This window comes from Podarcis pityusensis (assembly GCF_964106645.2).
Source record: "Podarcis pityusensis genome assembly, chromosome: 11".
Taxonomy (NCBI): domain Eukaryota; kingdom Metazoa; phylum Chordata; class Lepidosauria; order Squamata; family Lacertidae; genus Podarcis; species Podarcis pityusensis.
In genome coordinates, this window is record NC_138036.1 from 22,497,487 (window position 1) to 22,520,987 (window position 23,501).

Genomic DNA, 23,501 nt, shown 5'->3' on the forward strand with positions numbered 1-23,501 from the left:
CCTCCTTTAAATATTAATGATACATATTATTTTATAATATACAGTATTTTATTTCAACTATATATATATACACACACATACACTCATGGACTGTAATAAAACCTCCAAGTAGTTTGCAAGAGATATTAAATTATCATTTAAAAACAAGTAATTAAAAACATTTAAAAGATTAAAATAAAATAAAATTCACAGTAAAAAATTACAACACGTCAACATGTATGTGTCTGGAGAGGCTTGCCTGATCAAAAATGTTTTAAGCAGGTGCTGGAAAAAGGTGTCTGCCTAGTGTCAATAGCTAAGGAAGTTTCAAAATGGTGGTGCTCCCACACTATAAGATCAATTTCTTACAACTGCAGAAGTAGTTTTATGTGGCACATGTGGCACCTGTAACAGTGCCAGGTCTGCAGATCAAAGCAGTCAAATGAAATAAGGTGATCCTGCAAGTAAACTGGTCCCTAGCTGTTAAGGGCCTGTGGGTTAGGTAGGACAACTGTAGCATAGTGTGCTCAATTTCCAGAAGGATACCATGGTATTGAAATCTGCAGAGAGATCAAGAAGCTGAAGCAGCAGCAGCTAGGCAACACACACCCTGTCTCACTCTCAGTCCCATGGCCAGGCCTGAAGACGGATTGGAATGTATTTAAATAAAAAGTTATTTGAGAATGGGTTACTGTGCCCAGACTATCTCCGTCCAACAGCAACCATAGTTGGGGATAAGCATGCCTCGCCACTGATGACACAAGGGTTTCAGTCAAAAGGTGGAATCTGGCCCCCTGGATATGCATGTTATTTCAGGCATAATGCAACCCTGTCAAGAACACTTAATTCCTGGACCCAGGATAACACAGCATCTGTATTATCAGGATTCAGTTTTGAATTTAGACACCCATGTCCAACTCATTGCAATGACCAGACACTGGACCAGAATGTGCATGACCTCACCCGATTAAGATGACGAGAAATAGAGCAGGGTGTCATCAGTATAGTGGTAGCACCCAATATGCTACCAAATTTGGTAGCATATATGCGTGCCTGACAATTGTGACAGTTATTAACCTACCATTTCACTTCTGAGAACTGAGAGATAATCTATACCACTTTAACCGTCCATGACACCCAGAACAGGACACTGTAAGATACAGCAACTGACATTACCACTTGATTTACCGTAATCAAGTTACTCACTGTAACCTCAAGTCTGCATGGGTAAGTTATTAAATTTGTTGTAATATAATCCTTTGGAATCTCAGTGTTTCATCCTGCAAAAAGTTAAGTACATTTATCTAAGAGGATAGTTTTGAGATATGTGGCATAAAAGCCTTCCAAAATGCTAGAATCCCTGTGAAACTGTCAGCAAACATTTGTTACGGAAGAGTAAGCTGTGAAGTAGGGGAGTCCATAATTCACTGCTAGAACAGATACTTTGAATGCAGAAAGTCCCAGTTCAACCCCTGACTACTCCAGATAGGGCTTGGTAAAGTCTCCAGTCTGAAAAACCATCCATGTAAACCAGAGATACAAGTAGTCAACATGATTGTGTCCAGATGTTATAGAACTACAAAAAATCCCCTTCCAGAACAGATCCTGCTCCTGTAATAAGAAAACACCAAATACAATACATCACATAATTTTGGATTGCCCTCTTGACACCCTTTGCAGAGATCTCCTAGTGACTCCCTTACAGCTTAAAATATTGATTTACAAAGAGTCTGTAATCCAATATTTGTTGAGGGAGAATACTCCCGAAACTACCAAGATTGTATTTAGCTGAGATTTTTAAAGCTAAATCTAAAGTTGCCTGATTTACTCAATTGTGGCTATCTAGTCTTTTGTATATTGTATGTGTTTGGATTCTTAATGTATTTGTATGATTTTATAATTTTGTTGTTTAAATTTATGCAAATAAAGGCCAATGACAACTACAACTCCCATCATTACTGGTCACAGCCGTGTAGGCTGGGGCTGATGGGAGTTGAAGTCCACAACTTCTGGATTACAACCATGTTGGATACAACCATGTTGGCTACCCCTAGTGTAGACAATACTGAACTAGATAAACCAATGCCTGACTCAGTATAAGGTAGATTCCTGTGTCCTTATGTGAAGGAATTGACATATTTTAATGAAGGGTTTTTTGGGGGGAGGGGGCAGCAGGGGAAAGGAAAGGAAGGGAAAATGTCATTGGCACAGGCAGAATTCCATTGTGCAAATGGGCTGACACATCTGAATGTCACCCAGGATTTTTTGTTTGTTTCTTAGGAAGCACGTGCAACAAGATAAATAAGAAAAAAGTAGGGTAAATTTCAACTAGTGCCCCCTCACACAGAGCTCTTACACAAGGTCAAGTCTAGTGCTTCTGCTCTGCTTTCCTTCAGTGCTATAGTTACTATGCTGAGAAGTTGGATCAGCAAGTCAAGGAATGCTCATCTTAATTTACCTGACCTTTCTACAAAAGAACTGGGGCATATCATTTTCCACTATGAAAACGTATACAATTGGCAATACAAATCCCATATTAAATCCTAAAAATATTTTAAAGTGTATGTAGCACGTACGCCAGAGTTATTTTAGCTTCCTTCCAGTTTTGATGTTAGCACTCTAACCTCACCTACAAATAGAAAAGTTTTCCCCTGGTTAAACTTTTGTTGCCCTACCTCCTGTAATAACTTAAAAGACACATTATGAACAGATGGGCACCTTATGCTAAAAATATACATTTATACCTGCATTTGCTTATGACCATTTCACACATGACCCTTCCCTGCCATGGGTACAGAGAAAAAAGGGGGAAAGAAAGAAAAAGCACAGCCATCATGCACCACCATCCAAGTGGGTGTATTGTGCTATGGCTAAAATAAGTGGCTGTTTTAGTGGTGCACCCTTATTAGTGATTGCAGCCATTTAAATATTTTAGTAAATTAACTATTTGGTGCTTTGATCTGAATATATGTTATACGCTGCCTCTCCTCCTGGAAAGTGACTTTGAGAAAAGCAATGGCATCTCTGAAATATAAGGCAGTATACGATTTAACAAATATTACCACACATTGCTTTAACATTTCCTTTCTCCAATTTGAAAGTACAGCACATGCCCTATTAAAAAGTAACAAATCAAAATACCTTTTTTTAAAAAAAGGCAAGGCTATCAGTATTGTGGAAGATCCATTGAAGAGAGGCAAATATACAGTTCATCCAACTATTGTTGGATTCAGACATCTGCTCTTACTGTTAGAAAGAAAGTACCATAGTGCCACTTTGAATGACAAATTATTTTTTATTATATTGAGATATACACCGGATGAGAAACCAGCTTAATGGAACCTATCGCGGGGGAACAGGGAGTTAAATGCAGCTTGTGCACAGACAAAAACTAGACAACTTGTTCTGAATCTGAAGGCAGCAACACAGTTATTTTTCTTTAGATCAGGTAAACTGCAACCCTGGGAAAATGCTATTAACATGTAATCTATTTATATTTTACTGACACATTTGTTGAAGGCTGATTTCAAAATAACCTTACTTTGCTCCCTAGATGCTTTTTTTTTTTTTTTAGTTTAAAAATACCAAGTGCCCTTCCTTAGGCCAGACAAAGGCAATTTAAATTTAGAAGTGCATATTTATGTGCAGTTGTGGGAATCACTCTTTCAGTAAGGTTTGAAGTTGTATGTTAATTGCAGTAAGACAGCTCGCGTTAGCACAGCAACTTAAAAAAAAAAATAGACCAATGATTTGAGTAAAATGGAAACTGACACCAACATTTAGTTGGTGTTATATGGACATATAAAAACAGCTTCTTACTTTAAGTAACAATTTTAAGATATTCTGGCCACTCAACGTGCTCATAAAGCTGCTGCTGAAACAACACAAGCAAACAGCCCAAATAAAACTTCTCACTTTTACAGAGCAATCCAGCTTCTCCCATAGGAATCGTAACTCTGGACACAATCCAGCCAGTTAAGCACTCTCCGCATTGATTTCAGTGGACAAGAATTAAAAATGTGGTTGTAATCCTATGCACTTTCTAGAGAGTAAATTCTAGTGAACAGGACTTGAGTGTTGGCCAAAGATGCTTCAGACTATGCTGCAAACCTATCCTATTAACAGAAAACTGGACTTTAACTTAACTTTCGTTGGATAATGCTCTTTGAGGGAAACAGCTTTGAATGTTGCATTAGGGACAAACTCAACTGTAAATAATGTGTAAATACAATCTTATAAAACACACATACACCACTTATGAACCAGAGTCCGCGAAAAACTAATGCAATCATTAAAGTGCCAGCATCTGTTAAGTTTCATTTACCTGGACATCTGTGGGCATATTTACATGTTCACAGTAGCAGAGTGCCAGTGCTGGTCTTGGATATTTTGGCATCTGTTGCAAAATGTTAAAATCACACTTGCAAAGCCCTTAGCACCTTTCAATGAGCTTCTCACCAACAACAGATGTCAACCAGCTCTTGTTCACAGGACTTTAATGGGCAGCCAAGTCTAGATGGATGGAGGAGTAGAAGTATGTGGCACTGCAAAAACCCAGGTGCTTTGCTGTTTCCCCCCGCCTCCCATGTTTATGTGAAGCAACACAGGTCAGACACTTCTAAAATTAACAGCTGCTGAGACTCACAGCAGCAAGTCACATATTTGTCTTAACTGGCATGGCATTTCAATTGCTAGCTGTACACCTGTACTGCTTTTAATGTAAGTAAGGTTTAGTCAAGATGCTCAGAATGGATGTGGCACCCACAGGGAAAGAATCCCCGTTGCTTTCCCCATTACACTTGGAAACCTCCCATTTCCCCCATTTTGTTATTATTAAATGTTTATATATTACAAATAATGCTATGAACAATAGAAAAATCAAACAAAATGCAGATATAAGGTAATTGGATACACAAATATAACATCAAACAAAATTTACAGAACTGTATATGTGAATATTATCTCATTATTTATAAATGCTATTTTGGGCCACAGAAATATAAACACCTTATTGGAACATGAGTAATAAAAGTTGTTTATGTATATTGTCAACAAATATTGCTATATGTCCCCTAGCAAATACTTTGTACTTCGTTACTCCAGTAGAGGAAAAACAGACTCAGTTTTTCCAGTTAATTTATAATATTTTTGTCTGCCCTTCCCTTAACCTTCTCAAATTTCTTTATTTGTCCATATAACCCAGGGGACAATGCTACACACACACACACACACACACACACACACACAACTGTGCGTGATACTTTTGCTATTATTATCTTGGCTAGGGGAGAGACAAAAGGTAGAATAATTTGAGGGGGGAAAGGCAAGGAGAAAGAGACAAAAACCCACAGCTCACTTCCTTCAGATAGTCAGCCTATATATAGCAGGCACATGTTCTGAAGGGGACTCAAAGCAGCTACCACCACCATGGGGCTTTTCTTGGTTTTGTCCTTCTCAGCGGCTTATTTTCTCTTCAAAATTCAGACTGGTAAGTTAATTTTACATCTGTTTTGTCTTCCCTCCCCAACACATTCAGTGTAAGGAAAACAGGACTGGTTTCAGATTCATGGGCTTTCTGATATCCCTCGATACCCACCCAACCTGCATCCTACAAGACTTATCTCCCTTTTGTCAAGTTTGCAAAACCTGGCTGATTAGTGTGTCTTATTTCTACTTAGGTCAATCTGCAGATATAATTGGGGGCAAAGAATCAGTTCCACACTCAAGACCTTATATGGCTGCCCTCATTATACATGTTGAAGGTAACACATCCTTATGCGGAGGTACTTTGATCAAAAGGAACTGGGTGTTAACAGCAGCTCATTGTTTTCCGTAAGTATAGAGAAGTATGTCTATTCTTCAAAGTTCTTCCTGCTATCAGTTTTGCATGGCCCTTTAGGCAAGCCCTTTAGTTGTTATTCTGTCAGGTCACAGCCTTTGCCTCCTAGTGTGAGCTGCTAGTAGTAGCTGCCTGCTGTAAGATGCAAGAAAATGAGAATGGCAAGAAAATCCAGTAGATCAGGGTTGGGCAACTTGTGGTACTCAGGACTAGATATTGCAGGACTCCAACTTTCATCAGCCTCAGCCAGCATGGCCAGTACAGTCAGTAATGATGCGAGTTGTAATCCAGCAACATCCAAAAGGCCACAGGTTAGCGTTAGCCACTCTGCAGTAAATCATGGATTCGTGACTTAAGTGCAACGTGATATTGCAGTGCAGATTGAAAATCTGGGTAACATTTCGTTTTGTGGTCCCATGTTCAAAGCAGTGCAGATTATTATGAAGTTAACACTTTTACAAAGGACACACAATTGCATGTCCCTTGACTACTTAGTATTTGTGGCTGATTCACAAAGGCATGCACATAAATTTGATTTTCCAGTGCTTGAAAGATTAACTTGATCACTCATAGCTCAATGTGTACGCTTTATCTGTGATGTTTAATCTGTAATGGCTCACATCACATGTGCAAGTCAACACTTCATTATGATGGAAGATGAAGATGATTCCAGTAGGAATGTAACACACACACACACACACACACACACACACACACACGGTTATTGTGCTAGTCAATATACTGAAACCTGTAGGTAATTTACTGGTACAAAGCTGTGGCAGCTATTTTACAAGAGAAGTGGTGAAGATGTTTTATCAGCCAGCAAACTCCTGCAAATAACTTCTCCAGAGTTCCTCGAGCTTGATTTCAAGGACCGGGGAACAGAACCTTTTATGGACCCAAGTTCATAGTGTTAAAACAGTGGGGAAGATTTAATGAACTACTTTATAAAAATATTGAGTGAATGTAGCTGCTTTTAACTTCTAGAAGTCTTAACTTGATAGGTGTAGAGCAGTGTCTGCAAACGGGGGCCAGGATATTTCAAGAGGGCCCCAGGTGAAAAATCTTTTCAGGTCAATTCAAAGGCCAAAGCTATTCAATGAAGGAGTCAGATGCACCTCTGTTTGAGGGGGAATTCCACAGCTTAGGGCAGTGGTTTTCAACCAGTGTGCTGTGGCATCCTGGGGTGCCTTGAATGATGGCCAGGGGTGCTGTGGGCAACACTGGCTTCTGTCCCTCTTTCCTTCCCTTCCTCCTCTGATGCCCTCTTGCATCCCTGCCTCCCAAAGGCTTGCACAGCTGATCATTGCAGCAGCCCTGGCTACAAGCTCCCCCAGTGAATGATGCCTGTGGGGCTGGCCAGGGAGCGCTTCCCAGGCCCCTATGGGGCAGTGTCAGAAGGCAGCTACCTTTGGGGCAGGGGGCAGCAGCTAAGAGACCAGGGGCAGCAACTGTGGCTGCCCAGAGGACTCCCAAGGAGAGGGGAGGAGGAGGCTGAGGAAACACTCCACAAGGAAGTGTGTTTGAAAAAAGGATGAGAGGCTGCCAGCTCTGCAGGCAAGGGTGACATAACTGGGCTCCTGAGCCCCACAGGGATGCCGCAGACAGAATGTAGTTGGTCAAGGGAGCCATGTACTCAAAAAGGTTGAAAACCTCTGGCTTAAGGTCTTCTACAGTGAATACCATCTTCTGGGCTACCATCCGCTGAACTTCTAAGGGCAGCAGCACTACCAAGAGGAATCTCTACTGATCTTAACAGCCAAGAGAATCTGTTGGGAAGGAGGCAGTCTTTCAGATATTATGACGTATTCTGTATCAGGAAACAAATGCTGGCTTTCCATTCATACCTTTCTGTGCAATGCCCAGTAGACTTTGGCTTCTCAACCACACAGTAAACAATGGGGTATTATATCCTGTACTATTTATATAGACGATTAAGTTCAAAATGGATAAAAAACAGCAAAATCTTACACGTTTATTCAGAAGGGCCATTGTGTCTAGTGGGGCTTACTCCTAAGTAAGTATGTTTCAGACTGCAGCCTAAGTATGCAGTATGCAGAGTGTGAAATGTACTGTATGACAACACAGACTCAAGAATATTGTGTAAAGCCACAGGAGAGTGCAAAACAAATATTAATGTACTTGCTAGAAGCAAATGTTGACCAAATCTTTGATCTTTTTTATCTTTTCAGAAAAGAAAGGAAAAAATCAATTCCACAAGCAATAGTTTTTCTTGGTGCTCATTCACTAACTGGAAAACAACAACAACAACGCATTAAAATTATTGGAAGATATGGTCACCCACAATATAATGAAAATACGATGGAAAATGATATTATGCTTTTGAAGGTACTTTTAAATGGAATGTGAATATTCTGGGGGCAAAAAATAAATTTTATACTTATCTTTCTAAATATCTTTCTTGTCAAGTGAATTGGGTGCCTTAAATTTTAAATAGGCAACAATTTAATCAATGCACATGTCTACTCAGAGGTAAGCCCCACAGAGTTCAATGGGAAACATAATACAGCCTTAGTTGGTTATTCAACTAGAAAGCATAGGAAAGTGTTAGTTATTCTTTGGCAAAATTAGTGATCATCATCTGGCTGTTCTTATTCAGCCTGCTTAGTTATATGAGTTTTCCTGGGAGACTTGCCAAAGCCTGAGCTTAAGCAACTTCTACAAGAAGCATAAAGCAGAGCTTCCTCCTCTTTAGTCTCAATATTGCCCTTGTAGAACTCAGCAATAAGGATTGATCCAAAAATAGAATTAGTTGGCTCTGCTTGTCATTGGCTCCACCTACTGTTGGTCTCCCAGCCCTCAGCTCTACCAAGCCCAATGGGCGCCACTGACATCTCATTACAGACTGATGATTGGTTTCTCCTACAGATTATTTTTTTAAGTAGCTAAAGGCTGAATCATTTAGATAACTCTTTATCATATAGTATAATAGTAATATTGTGCAGGTGCGGGTGTGTAGTTAAGCAGGTAGGGCTTTCTGATCTTGGAACTGTTAATTCTTTGATCATCTGTAGTAACGCTACCTGTTTGTCACTGAATCATTAGGAGAAACAAATGTTGTACATTATATTACAAATATGTTATAGGTCTTACAATGTACTATAAAATAAAAGAAAGTCTAAAATGAGATTATTCAATTGTGCTCTGTTTATAAGTACTATTTCCCTTTATTATTCTTTTAAGATGGAGAAAAGTGCGAAGATTGACCAACATGTCAAATGCATTGAGCTTCCTAGCACTTCCAAGGATGTTGAGGCAGGAACCCAGTGTCTAGTAGCTGGGTGGGGAATTACTGATAACAAAAGCAGGAATATATCCACTATGCTTCGTGAAGTTAATGTCACTGTTATTCAGAGAAGTGTCTGCAATGATGAGAAACACTATAAGCATTCAATGTATGTGACAAGTAACATGTTGTGTGCAGGAGATGACAAGGGAGGAAAAGATGCTTGTGTGGTAAGAGTGTTTTTATTTACCCATTCTGTCTTCCTTAAAAAAGCTATCAACTGATTAAAGAACTTAACCATCTACCTATCTACTGTTTGACAGATAAATAAATTTGTATTTAATCAAAGTCACATGTGTGTCTATGAGATATTGAAAGAAGTGTACAATAAACTGTAGTGCAATCTACATGTTTATATGGAAATAGGTTCCAATATATTATGAGATGCTTACTTGTAGGAATGTATATTTAGGGTTGCAATTCTAAAAGTTAATGAACAAAAACTCATGAATAGGAGGAAAGCAAAAAGCAGATCCCTACTCAAGAATTTCCAAACTAAATTTGAAGTTAGGCAAACAGTTTTGATTAAATATGCATGTGATTATTATGTCCTGCTGCACCCCTATCCACACTAAGAGCCAGCCACACTAAATTCAGTGGAACTCACTTCAAGGCAAACATGGACATGATTATGTTGGATTACAGTTTTTTACTTCTAACCGTTTCATAGAAGTCTTCTCATTTGTTTCAGACATTCAAAAATGTGAATGTTGAATGCATCACTACATATAACATTATGCTGAACTGAACTACTCTTTTAGACTCAATAAATGCAAGAGCTGGATTTTTCAAAATGGTAACATGTCTCCGTTTAATCGTTTCCCAGGGTGACTCTGGTGGCCCTTTGATATGCAATGGGAAGCAAAGAGGCATTGTCTCCTTTGGTGCTAAATCAGAATGTGGAAATCAACGCTACCCTGGTATCTATACTCTTCTCACAGAGGACTATCTTGCCTGGATAAGAGAAATCACAGAACCTTTTACAGGTTGAGCACTTGGTTTTATGATTCTCTTTCCAGATACTCATTAATTAAACCTCTCCTTTTTCTTTCTTTTTAAAAAGAGAATGTTTATTAGTTTATGCTAATCTCTGTAGCTGTAGTGAGTGCCCTATATGTAGCTGATTTAAAGTGATGAGGAACCTGTGGTGTTGATGAACTACAAATTCCATCTTCTGTGAACTGGCCCTGACGGCTGGGGCTAATGAGAGTTGGAAGCCAATAGCATTTGGTTCACATCCCCTCTTGTACACTGCAAAGCTGCTTCCTTCATGTTTAAGAATGCCATTTTTATAAAGCTGGGGGAAATGTGCTTTTCCACTACAGAGGAAACTACTTACACAGTAAGCATGGATGAATGTGAAAGAACCCTCTCCTCAAATGGCCACCGCGAAAATTTTGCAAAGAAGTTGGGACATGTCTCCTATTGTACAGGAGCTGATGTCTGGGTATTCATTAAGAATTAACTGCATAGTTACTTACAGTGCAATGGTAAACATAGCTACTTCATAAATGTCTTTGTACAAGATGGCAGCCTAGCCTTTGGCTTAGGATTGGCGTTGGCAAAAACAGTGTTGTTAAGCCTTTAACTGCTGACTTCCTGTGGTAAACCTGAGGTTGCCCAGGGATGGGGGTGGAGAACAATGAATGCACTCTAATTTTGTTTTCTGCCAGTACATCCCTTCTCCACAGTAGCAGCCATTGTGTGACTGGGGCACACAACACTCAAAATATATGTCCACTAGTCCAAAAAAGACCCAATATAATTATCTCCCAAATTAGATAAGATTGAAGGTGACATAGAGCTTTTCCAGTTTTGACAAATCACCTTTTAAGCTGCTGTTAATAGGTGAGCTATCAGTTCAAAGTCTTCCTCTGGTATGATGCCCTTAAAATATAAAATATTGCTACAAAAGGTCCCTTAGAAAGACAAGATTCTAAAGGCTCATTACATCTCTCAGTTCAGATTCCCTGAAAGTCCTAATTATAACACACTCACATCAAATGAAATATACACAGGCAGCGTGCATCCAACTGACACACAACCACCAATGTGTGGGTCCTTTTGGACCCAGAAGAGGGCAGAACGGGACAGAATGTACTGGGGGCGTAACAGGGCAGAATGAGATTATGCGTGTGGGGGCCAGGAACGGAACCCCTGCACAAAATGATTGCAGCCAGTATGCATTAGGTGAAGCAGTGGACTCTGGGCTTTCAAACGTCACCAGTGGTATTCAGCACACACCCCACCCCTTGCCTTCTGTTCTAAGTCATTGCTGCAGTGCCCTCAAAACTTGGTGCCATGTGCAGGCAAACCAGTCATGCTCCCTTCAGTGTGTGTGTGTGTGTGTGTGTGTGTGTGAGAGAGTGAGAGAGAGAGAGAGAGAGAGAGAGAGAGAGATCCTTAAAATTCAGACAGAGAGTTAAGTCAAATAATATTCTTCCAAATCCGAACTCAATTTTCTAACGGTACATGAGTACACATACCTTTCTAATCATATAGTTCCACTAATTTAATTATATGTCTAACCTGAAGAAAACATTTAACACAATGATTAAGTTTTTACTACTTAAATGCCTCGGCTGCTGGCTGGGGTTTAACAGGAAACCAACAGTTCCCACAAGCGCAGCTATCCTGCAGTTTGCCAACCCCTTACTGAAGTGCTGCCACCATTTCAATTCAGTTTTATACCATGAAACCCTTGCCTGTTTTAGAATGAACTTCATTTTACTGGCAAGCACAACAGCCAATATTTATTATTAAAAATTATGCTGATCTTTATTTACTAAGACATTACAGTTGTTGACTACATCCTCCTAAGGATCCAGAGACTTTTGGACTGCAAAGCCTTACCTAATGTAAACCAATGTTTTAAGTTAAGTCTATTGCTTTCAAAAGGTCTACTTTAACTAATGGTGGAAATCTCCCATACAGTTGGAATGCACCTCAAAGATCACATACCCCTTTTGTTAATGCAGAAAAAACTGCTGCAAAGCATCACTCATAGGTGGCCTTCCAGCCTCTGCTTAAAAATTGCTAATGAAAGAGTAGAGTAGACACCACCTTCTGATGATTTTCCACAGTCAAACAGCTTTAGTCTTCCTGAGGCTTAGTCAAAATCCCCTTTCTACTCATTTGAGCCTGCTAAAGGAAAAAAAAGTTCCACAATCTACATGACACCTCTTCAAACATTTAAATATGGCTATCGTATCATTTGGCTATCATATCACCTCCTAATTGTCCAGGTTAAATATAACCAACTCCATTCTAGTTTCAAGAACTGTAATCCAAAGAAGTACTTTTGGCACACATCTTCTGCCCAAACTTCTGTCCTCTCATTTTTCAAACTTGTTTTGCTGCAGCTTATCCTATACTTACCTGTGCCCTCCTGCTCTTGATGATGCCATTACATCAAAAGGGACAACTTGTGACCAAAATACTGATGCAAGCCTTAATAATGTTACAGGATTTGCTTCCCACTCTTTGTACAGCTGAGAGTGCTGCATCACTGAAATCTTAATATGTGGACTAACAGCAACTACAGCAGCTTGTAATTATTTGAAATCAATTAACATAATGAATTCAGGAAAATGCGTTTTTCGTTCATGGAAGCACTTACCTCAGCAATACATTCTGCGTGCTGACAGTAGACAAATATGAGTTCATACACTGAGCTATACTTCAAGTACATCATCACCACCAAACTCACTTTTGCTGGGATCAGTACCCCACTTAGAAAGTAGTTAGAATTTCCACTTCTGCCAGGAAATTTCATCATACAAGTCTTCATGCCAAAATATCTTAAATTAACAGACTCACCTCGCCTCATTAATCTTTGCTTTGTTTCCAAGGCATTTGAAGTTTTCAATGTAACCAGCACTGCAGTTGATCTGTGGCCAATCTGGTACACATATGGCCAGAAAGTGAGGCCTCAATCTACCTATAGAGTATTTGGCAATGTCCGTAAGAGACTGGCTAATAGCTGCGCCAAAAATGAATGTCCCAATGGCTTTGTAAAGAGCGGCAATATAGTTGTTCCGCACAAATGAATTGGAGTGCAAGCGGTTGTAATACACAGAAAGTGCCTCTCCTATGATTATCTGAAATAGAAAAAAAGAAACCAGAAAGACATGAGTTAAAGAAACACCATTAAAATGTTATATCTGATATAAAAGTTGCTCCGTACATGGGTAAATATGGCGGGGTTTCTTAGTTCATTTTATTGATTTTCAGGATAGGTAAATCTGATTTTTGACTATGTGAATTTTAAGTAATAATAAAAAGAACAAATAATTTCTGGAAATCATTAGGATGTCTCGAATGGCTGAGCCAAAAATCCCTGAAGTAAACAGGAACCTCTGTTTTTTTCTCATTTGATTATGAAGCAAAGGTTTAATGAATGAATGGAAGGCAACCCTTCACCTTTTTTTCCAGAGATAACCTTTCCCACACTACTTCACAAAAGACCCAGTAGTAGCACCACAGCACAAAGCACATTTTATTCCTCATCACGTTTCCACTCATTCTTAACCTTCTACTCAAAAGAAATAGTTTCTTTGCCAAGAACGTGATCATTCTGGAAACTCAGGAACCAAGTTAAAGGGTTAGACGAGAGCACAGTTGCCAGGGTTGCTAAAGGCCAGATTTTAACATGGGAACCTCCCATGTTTCAGCAAAATGGAATATTCTGAAAGAGCATCCTTCCTCCAGGATGTGAAGCTTTACTGAAACAATAATAAAAGTGCTAGATTTGGAAATCTACAGAAAGATACAGCTTTGTAACTTGACTGTTATGGGGGAGGTAATGTTCAAATTTAAGCAAGTTGGTTGCATGAGAAGCATTCATGCTTGTTGTTTCATAACTGGGACTAATTTTAGTTTCTCCTCTTAAAATAGAAGTCTGTGCACAACAGAATAGGAAACAATTCTAAACAGTAGTTGGTCCACAAGCAAGGTTAGAGAATCACAAGAGTGGGTAATTTCCAGTTAAGGCAGGGATGGGGAAACTGTGGGAATTCAACTGGAATTCCCAACAGCCCCAGCCAGTTTAGCCAGTGTCAGCGATTATGTGAATTGGAGGCTAACAGCATGGACTATAAGTACCTGACTGAAGAAGTTAAGGTGGTTAGAAGATTTTCCCATTAATGAAAATCTCTAGCCAAGGCTAAATGACAAAAATCTACTTCTACAAAAATGAATACAATTCCTACTGTGGCAATGTTGGATATGCACATTGGTTAGCCATCCATCACTAACATATCAATATGCTGCAAGTGAATCAGTAGGGCATCATATACAATAGGATCACGAATGTTTACTAGGCCTTTAAGATATCCAAAAGCTTGCAGATAGCATATGATTAAATAAATATTTAGGAGCCTGAAACAGAATATAGGGAACAGTGGGTTATACACCAACATCCAGAATGTTGTCCACATAGCACCTCTGTCCCACAGAATTTGATTTTAAGTATCAGGGGACACCACCACCGCCCAAGAATAGCATTTATTGCATTTATAAGGGCATAAACTGGAAGATATGTTTTCCATTTGTACTTAAATCTCTGTGGATTCTAGCGTTAATAAGAAGCCTTTCCACAAAACCCAATGGCTAAAAGATCTCTCCGAATTCACATTCAGTCATCAACATGGAGCATCCTACAGACCTTATATGTGTAACTAGGACCTGGATGAATACCATAGGTTCTGTAAAGCCAGTTTTGCTTTCCTTTCTTTCAGAGGGGTGGGTGGGCAATGGAAGCACTTATTCCAGGCCTCATACAAGAAGGTAACCACAACAACACTGAGAAAAATTGACTGATGCAGTGAGAAAGAAGCCCCCCAGGCCTCCCAGAGTCTTTTAAAATTAGTCAGGAGCAGTGTTCTCAGTGATAAATTTATGCAAAACATGGTGTGATATGCTATGCAACATGTCAGAAAATCCACCTCAGTTATATATTTGAGCACGGCTGCTTTCTGTGCTTCCATCAGCCCCACAGGTGGTAACTCATTTGTATACAGACCTTCCAGTAACATGCATACCAGTCATCCGAGACAGAATTCTTGGAAGCTGGTTTAGTAGGTACCCTAGGACATTTGCTCCAAGAAATTCCAATGTGATCTTGGGTGATGCCTCCTCTCAGAAACTGATGACATACAATGACCTCACTAACTTTAATGCAGCTGGCAAGGTGCTTGACCTGAGATTGGTTTCAGGTGCTTGGTCACATTTATTGGGTGTTGCTTGGTTACCACCTTGAGAGGGTTTCAGGGCAGGTGCTTATCTAATTGTTAACACCAGAGCCACTCCATTGTTTTGTAGCTGTATAAACATTTAATTGTCCATGGAGTTTTCTTGGCAGGGATACTGGAGTGGCTTGCCGGTTCCTCCTCCAGGTGGATCACGTTTGGTCAAAACTCTCCACTATGACCTGTTCATCTTGGGTACCCTGCTCGGCATAGTTCATAGCTTCTCTGAGTTCTTCAAGCCCCTTCGCCACGGCAAGGCAGTGATCCATGAAGGGGCTTAAAATTTTATGCTTAAAATTCTACAAGGAAGGCTCAAGCAGTATGTGGACCGAGAACTCCCAGAAGTGCAAGCTGGATTTAGAATAGGCAGAGGAACCGGAGACCAAATTGCAAACATGCACTGGATTATGGAGAAAGCTAGAGAGTTCCAGAAAGACATCTACTTCTGCTTCATTGACTATGCAAAAGCCTTTGACTGTGTCGACCACAGCAAACTATAGCAAACTCTTAAAGAAATGGGAGTGCCTGATCACCTCATCTGTCTCCTGAGAAATCTCTATGTGGGACAAGAAGCTACAGTTAGAACTGGATATGGAATAACTGATTGGTTCAAAATTGGGAAAGAAGTACGACAAGGCTGTATTTTGTCTCCCTGCTTATTTAACTTATATGCAGAATTCATCATGTGAAAGGCTGGGCTGGATGAATCGCTAGCTGGAATTAAGATTGCTGGAAGAAATATCAACAACCTCAGATATGCAGATGACACAACCTTGATGGCAGAAAGTGAGGAGGAATTAAAGAACCTTTTATTGAGGGTGAAAGAGGAGAGCGCAAAATATGGTCTGAAGCTCAACATCAAAAAAACGAAGATCATGGCCACTGGTCCCATCACCTCCTGGCAAATAGAAGGAGAAGAAATGGAGGCAGTGAGAGATTTTACTTTCTTGGGCTCCATGATCCATGATCACTGCAGATGGTGACAGCAGCCACGAAATTAAAAGACGCCTGCTTCTTGGGAGGAAAGCAATGACAAACCTAGACAGCATCTTAAAAAGTAGAGACATCACCTTGCCAACAAAGGTCCGTATAGTAAAAGCTATGGTTTTCCCAGTAGTGATGTATGGAAGTGAGAGCTGGACCATAAAGAAGGCTGATCGCCGAAGAATTGATGCTTTTGAATTATGGTGCTGGAGGAGACTCTTGAGAGTCCCATGGACTGCAAGAAGATCAAACCTATCCATTCTTAAGGAAATCAGCCCTGAGTGCTCACTGGAAGGACAGATCGTGAAGCTGAGGCTCCAATACTTTGGCCACCTCATGAGAAGAGAAGACTCCCTGGAAAAGACCCTGATGTTGGGAAAGATGGAGGGCACAAGGAGAAGGGGACGACAGAGGACGAGATGGTTGGATAGCGTCTTTGAAGCTACAAACATGAGTCTGACCAAACTGCGGGAGGCAGTGGAAGACAGAAGTGCCTGGCGTGCTCTGGTCCATGGGGTCACGAAGAGTCGGACATGACTAAACGACTAAACAACAAAACATTTAATTTCAATGTAATTATGCAGACTTATGACAAGAGTTAAATCTCTACCCTTCCACATACTGTGGTCACCAGTAGCTATTTTCAAATCTTAGGGGGCTTCTGAGCTTTGCCTCCTTACCAGGCAGATTCCCTAATATATTTGGCTCATACCCTACAGCAGTTCAAGTCATGGGCTGAAAACAAATATCAAACCAGCAAATATTTGCTTGGTAAGGGCACATACCATGGTACTGGTACATTTCTCAACACAAAGTGTATTAATGTCACCTTTGTTAAAGGCAAAAGGGGGTAGTCAGAGATCTAGCTTTTCTAAAACAAATCCTAGTAAACACAGTGGTACCTCAAGTTACAAACACCGAAAACCCGAAAGTAATTGCTTCCATTTTTGAACGCGCCTTGGAAGTTGAACAGCTTCCAAAGCAAATTTCTCAATTTTCTCCATTGAAATTGCCAACCATTTCGGAAGTCAAACGGTCTTCCAGCATGGATTACGTTCAACAACCAAGGTTCCACTGTATTTTTGGTATCTCAGGGACTGGATGGCACCCCAACAAATTCCATATACAGAAAATAACTGGTGGTTGTTGAATTTTACTCCAACACTGATGATAATACTTGAGTGCAGCAGGTTAGCTTAGGCAACAGAAGACAATGAATGTTGCCCACACACCTGTCCTCCAACATCTCACCGCCACTCCCTGCCACCCCAGGCAGTGGCCTCACTCCACCCAATGGTAAGGCCAGCCCCAATGGCAAGCCTAATTATACTGGACAACAAGTGATGCTAATGATAATTGTGGCTCTACAGAATTGGAGCATCAGTTCTTAAAAGCTTTAAGATGCCATGTGTCTTAATGTTTTCATGTTCTCAGTTTTGAATAGCAGGCTGTAAGATACTGGTTGCCAACCTTTTGTGCCAGTAAACCCATTTGGAATTTTGATAAAGTGCCCTGGGCACCATTAAGAAAATGGCTGCTGAAGGGACATCACATAGGACAAAATAGCTAGTGGTATGTAATAAAATGTGGACATGTTTAAGAAGACATGTTCAGTGCAGGAAAGGCTGAGCAAGCACAAACAGGAACTGAATTAACAGTCATGCATTGTAAAGTGTTTGGGAGATATTTAGGAAGACCTTTTGCAGGAACCACAGAAGGTACTGGCAAGCATACTGGCATTTGTAGGCATTACACTGGCAACCTCTGCTACGGGGATTATGTGAATAATAATAATAATAATAATAATAATAATAATAATTTATTATTTATATCCCGCCCATCTGGCTGGGTTTCCCCAGCCATTCTGGGCGGCTTTCCAACAAAACACTAAAATACAATAACCTATTAAACATTAAAAGCTTCCCTAAACAGGGCTCCCTTCAGATGTCTTCTAAAAGTTTGGTAGTTATTTTTCTCTTTGACATCTGGTGGGAGGGTGTTCCACAGGGCGGGTGCCACTACCGAGAAGGCCCTCTTCCTGGTTCTCTGTAACTTGGCTTCTCGTAGCGAGGGAACCGCCAGAAGGCCCTCGGCGCTGGACCTCAGTGCCCGGGCAGAACGATGGAGGTAGAGATGCTCTTTCAGGTATACTGGACCGAGGCCATTTAGGGCTTTTTTGTTTTTGTTCTTTTATTCTGGTCTGTGACCGTAATAAAGTTCAATCATTCATTCATGCACCACTATGGCGAGACAGTATGCGGGCAGGTAGGGTCTCAGCCTGCGTACCAGATGGAGCTGATAAACAGCTGCCCTGGACACAGAATTGACCTGCGCCTCCATGGACAGCTGTGAGTCCAAAATGACTCCCAGGCTGCGCACCTGGTCCTTCAGGGGCACAGTTACCCCATTCAGGACCAGGGAGTCCTCCACACACACCCCATCTCCGGTCCCCCAAAAAAAGTACTTCTGTCTTGTCAGGGTTCAACCTCAATCTGTTAGCCGCCATCCATCTTCCAACCACCTACCTGATCTGAAGGAAACCCAGCCAGATGGGCGGGGTATAAATAAATTATTATTATTATTATTATTATTATTATTATTATTATGTGGGTATCTCTTGCTGATTCCAGTATCCGTCCGGTCAAGACCAGACCCGGAGGCAGGGATAGTCCTCAAACAATGACTAAACCTGCCTGTGAAGTATATGCAAGCCCTAGCAGTTGTATCACTCATTCTAGAATACCTGAAAGATGCAGCCAACTGAATGAGTCAGAGCTACCTCATATTGTAACCAGAACAGAATTGGTGTAATATAATCCAAACTCTTGGCTCCCACATTCTGTACTATTTCCAAACAGTATTCAAGAGTTCATTGCAGCTATCTAGCCTGGGCATAACCAAGATGTATGTCACTCCGGCTAAATCCATGGATTTCACAGGTGCAGCATTAAGCTTGTAAGAAGTACTTCTGGCCACCAATGTCACCTGTGCTTTCTTAAACAGAAGGCAGTGAGTCTGGGAGAAGTCCCAGGTGGTGTAGTTGACTCTTCGGGGGGGGGGTGTAGCTCTATCCAGAACCAGCTGCACACCTCCATCCAAAAATGATTTTGGCTATTATTTGCTTGGCTCTGTTGTTATAGTGCTTTATGCAGGTGTTTTAGGTTTTTAATTTTTCACCGGCTCTGAAATTGCTTGCAATGAAGAGCTGGATAGAATATTCTCTCTCTGGGTTTTCTACCTCCAACACATGTGGATCGAAACAAGTCATCAGGGCTTGACACATTTCAAGCTTCATTATTTTTTTCAAAAAAAGGCTAGAAATCTATCAGGTTTGTTTCTTTAATTGTCTAGCATAAGCAAGAAATAACCAGACACTTCCTCTACTCTTGATCATGCCCATGGAGCACTGAGGATCATCCTTGGCTGAAAAGTGTTGAAACTGCTTTTAGAACAGGGAGCATTAAAAATAACTAGAGACACTGGAAGGAAATGAGTTCTCTGAACAAAGAAGGCTGCAGACAAAGTTTATTTTTGCTTGAACTGAGGGGCAGGGAGAGAGAAAAATAAGAATTACAAACTCACCTTCTCATCTGTGTTGCAACCAAGTTAGCAATTTGTCAAAATAGCAACTTTGGCTCTACTTTTACAAGTTAGCACTGACTGCTCAGTACACCTGGGCAAATGACCACATTCTAGCTAACTATAGCACAATCAATTTCCCAGTAAAGGAAAAGCTTCACTAGAAATAGCTTGGTCTATAGCAAACATATATGGCATGTAAAAAATGTGATAAGATGTCCTTTTTTTTTTAAAGGCAACCATGAGGACCCTGATGAATTGCTTGGGGGGGGGCGTGTTTAACCCTTCCTCTATGCCATTTTCCCTGAAATAAAATCACATGAGCAGTATTAGCTTTACAGGGATGTAGAGAACACTAGTTGAAGTGCTGTCCCTGCATTTTTTCATCTGCAGTGGGAACAGCAGCTTTGGGTAGTGATTTAGATCAGGAAAGCAGCCTGTCAACAGAAGGCTTGACACCCCCAGCTGTGGGCAAACTGGCCTTTTGAGTGGGGGGGGCCGGGGACGGACCTGTGGGAGAGCATACAAGGTAAATCCATACCATGTAAAATTGAGGTGCCCCAGAAAGAAGGCACCTACAGTGGTACCTCGGGGTAAGTAATTAATTCGTTCCGGAGGTCCATTCTTAACCTGAAACTGTTCTTAACCTGAAGCACCACTTTAGCTAATGGGGCCTCCTGCTGCTGCCGCGCCGCTGGGGCACAATTTCTGTTCTCATCCTGAAGCAAAGTTCTTAACCCGAGGTACTATTTCTGGGTTAGTGGAGTCTGTAACCTGAAGCGTATGTAACCCCAGGTACCACTGTATATTCCTGCAGAAAGTCCACCTTATTTTAATTGTCTTATTGCTCTGTAGCCCTGGGCAAGGCAGAGAGAATCAAACTGCCTAAGGCAGTGGTGGCCAAACTTGGGTCTCCAACTGTTTTTGGACTACAAACTCCCATTATCCCTAGCTAACAGGACCAGTGGTCAGGGATGATGGGAATTGTAGTTGTAAAACAGCTGGAGGGCCAGGTTTGGCCTCCACTGGCCTACGGGCACCATCTAACAGCCTAAAACTGTCTTTTGGGGGCCATTAGGGGGCTTAAACTACAGTGGTATCTCAGGTTACAGACGCTTCAGGTTACAGACTCTGCTAACCCAGAAATAGTACCTCGGGTTAAGAAGTTTGCTTCAGGATGAGAACAGAAATCGCGTGGCAGCAGGAGGCCCCATTAGCTAAAGTGGTGCTTCAGGTTAAGAACAGTTTCAGGTTAAGAACGGACCTCTGGAACGAATTAAGTTCTTAACTCGAGGTACCACTGTATTCTCCTCATGCCTGTGTGGAGCCATAGGAAGATAGGTTGGGATCGATATATTAGTTAATGGAAATGTTATGGAATTAGGGTGGACGGCTACATAGATAAAAAATGTTTGTATCAAGCTCAAGACTACCAATCAAATATTAAATAAAGAGCAAAATATTCAAGGTTCATTTTTGTTCTCTTTAGTTGGATCCAGTTTTAACATGTTCTTATCATGAGGCTGTTTTTGTTTCCCCAGATGTCCCAGAACTTTAGAACTTCTTCCCTTACCCATGCTTTGAAAACACAGCAGGATTACGGTATCCTATTTCAGCTGGCTTTTAAGAGCAAGCAGTGGGTCCTGATTTTCAATTCTTCCATTTGGAGTCTAAAGTAGATAGTGTATGTATCTATATGTGAGTGGGTGCTTAAATATTGCATTAGCTGCTCTGAGGTTTTAGAATGGAGCAGGCTTTACATGCAAATGAGTAAGATAAAAAGCATTAATAAACATTGTTTTTCAGTGTCTCAAGATGAATGTCAATCCACCTTAAATTAGGCAATTTTTTCTAAATAAATGCTTAGCCATGGAGCAATGTCATTACAGTATTATTGCTCGGTTTCGCTTTCAATAAGAATTGTAACTTCTTTCTTCCAGGTCAGGAAGAGGGCTCTCCTTTGACATCATGTTATCCAATAGCAAACAAGGTATGACAACTTTTCAAAATGCAATGTAATGGAGGAAAATGAGCTGGAAACTTACAACAATTAAATCCAAGGGAACAATTATCCCCGCTAATAATTCATATGAAATGGTGTCTTCTTTGTAAGGATACTGGATGGATTCATCATTACAGAACACTCCTCGTTTGAAGGGAGTGTTCCTCGCAGTCAGAATTGCAAAAGGCAAGCCAACTAGCAAAAAGAATAAGATAATTATTTTACACAGGGTATTTCAAAAAGGTTTAACCCCAAGCACTTTCCATCCAGAGCAGTAAGCAAGAGCGTGAAGGAGACATGCAGCAAATAGTACCACTTCACCTTTACATGCTGATTTAATGGATGCATTAAAGGCTTTTAGCAGAATAAAATTTTTACAAAGGGAACGGGAAGAGCTTTCCAGCATCTCTCCACCCACACAAGTGTGGTAAGTGCACATTCAATTTGTAAAATTTGCGCTCTTCAAGATAGTTTTATGGCAACTCCAGTGTCCTCAGTGTTAGCTTGTTGCCCATAAGCAGACCAGATTTGCAACTTCATTCCAAGACAGCTTTTCTACACAGGGACACTTGTGAAATGGAATGATAAGTGATGCCAAAGCAGGAGGAGACAATGTAGAGGAACCTGGTATAACTTGGTCACTGCTTGTTCTGTAAAGCATCCAGCATTATCGCTGACTTCTGCCTCAAACTCTGCCTTCTACACACTCACCTTATATGAAAATATCTTCATCATAAGCATCCATAAATAACCATCAATGAAAATAAAGCAGAATTTCAAAGCCTAAGCTAGAATACATTTTAACTTATTTTTAGTTATTTTTAGACTGTCAAATGATGTAAGTAATGTAAGTAAGCAAACTCAGGTTTAAATCCAAACAACAGATCAGAAGACAATGATTGTAGGAATGATAAGCAAAAGAGATGTAGGAATGAAAGGGACACACAAGCTTCAACTCCTCCTAGTCTCTTAATCTTATAAACTTTGGATGCTCCATACTTCATTGCTGCAGCTGGAATCTGAGGGAGGGGTAGTGACGAGAAGCACATTCTGACCTGCTCATCCTACAGATACTACCTCAGTGGTGGTATAATTTGCCATGAAGCTGGCAGGTAAGACCACATAGTCAGTTATGTACATCTAGGCTTGCAACATTTCTAGATGAATGTAATGCGATGAGATTGGATAAAATCAGTGCTTTTGGGGGGGGGAGGTGCAGGGGTACGCATAGCCCTAAACATTTTGTGAATCTAAGTTTGGCCTCATTGAGGGGCAGTATTTCAATATGAGTAGGAAAATGAGAGTACCCCTAAACTTTTTTTCAGAAAAAAAGCACTGGATAAAACTAATTCCAGAATTGGGAACACTATGAGCAAATTAACATGTAAAGTTAGCAAACCTAAAGAACAGGAGATATACTGCAAGAAAAAGTGGTAGGAGTTCAGCTTATCAGCAAACTACAAGGAATCTATCTTAGCACCAAGTGCTCAGCATGAACATCAAAATTAAATCTGCTAAGAACTACACTTGTATTTTTCTTAGATAATAAAAAAAATGACAAAA

At 40.5% G+C, this 23,501-nt stretch overlaps 2 protein-coding genes across 3 annotated transcripts in view; one reads left to right on the forward strand and one right to left on the reverse strand.

The window, feature by feature from the left end:
- Positions 1–23,501, reverse strand: part of PLPP1 (phospholipid phosphatase 1) — a 93,040-nt gene that overhangs the window by 33,056 nt on the left and 36,483 nt on the right. The window contains exons 2-3 of one of the 2 annotated variants that reach the window (XM_080973122.1): positions 21,982–22,133; positions 12,945–13,225 (exon numbers count right to left, since the gene is read on the reverse strand). In XM_080973122.1, the coding sequence (XP_080829248.1) occupies positions 12,945–13,225; positions 21,982–22,133 (433 nt within the window). The remainder of the gene's footprint in view (positions 1–12,944; positions 13,226–21,981; positions 22,134–23,501) is intronic. The other variant, XM_080973121.1, reaches the window with a different exon arrangement.
- On the forward strand, positions 215–21,974 carry LOC308458253 (granzyme A-like). Its single transcript, XM_080973177.1, has 6 exons — positions 215–1,206; positions 5,658–5,811; positions 8,011–8,167; positions 9,023–9,295; positions 9,952–10,111; positions 21,478–21,974. Exons 1-6 carry the CDS (start codon positions 1,203–1,205, stop codon positions 21,492–21,494), a joined length of 765 nt encoding a protein of 254 aa, XP_080829303.1. The 5' UTR covers positions 215–1,202; the 3' UTR covers positions 21,495–21,974.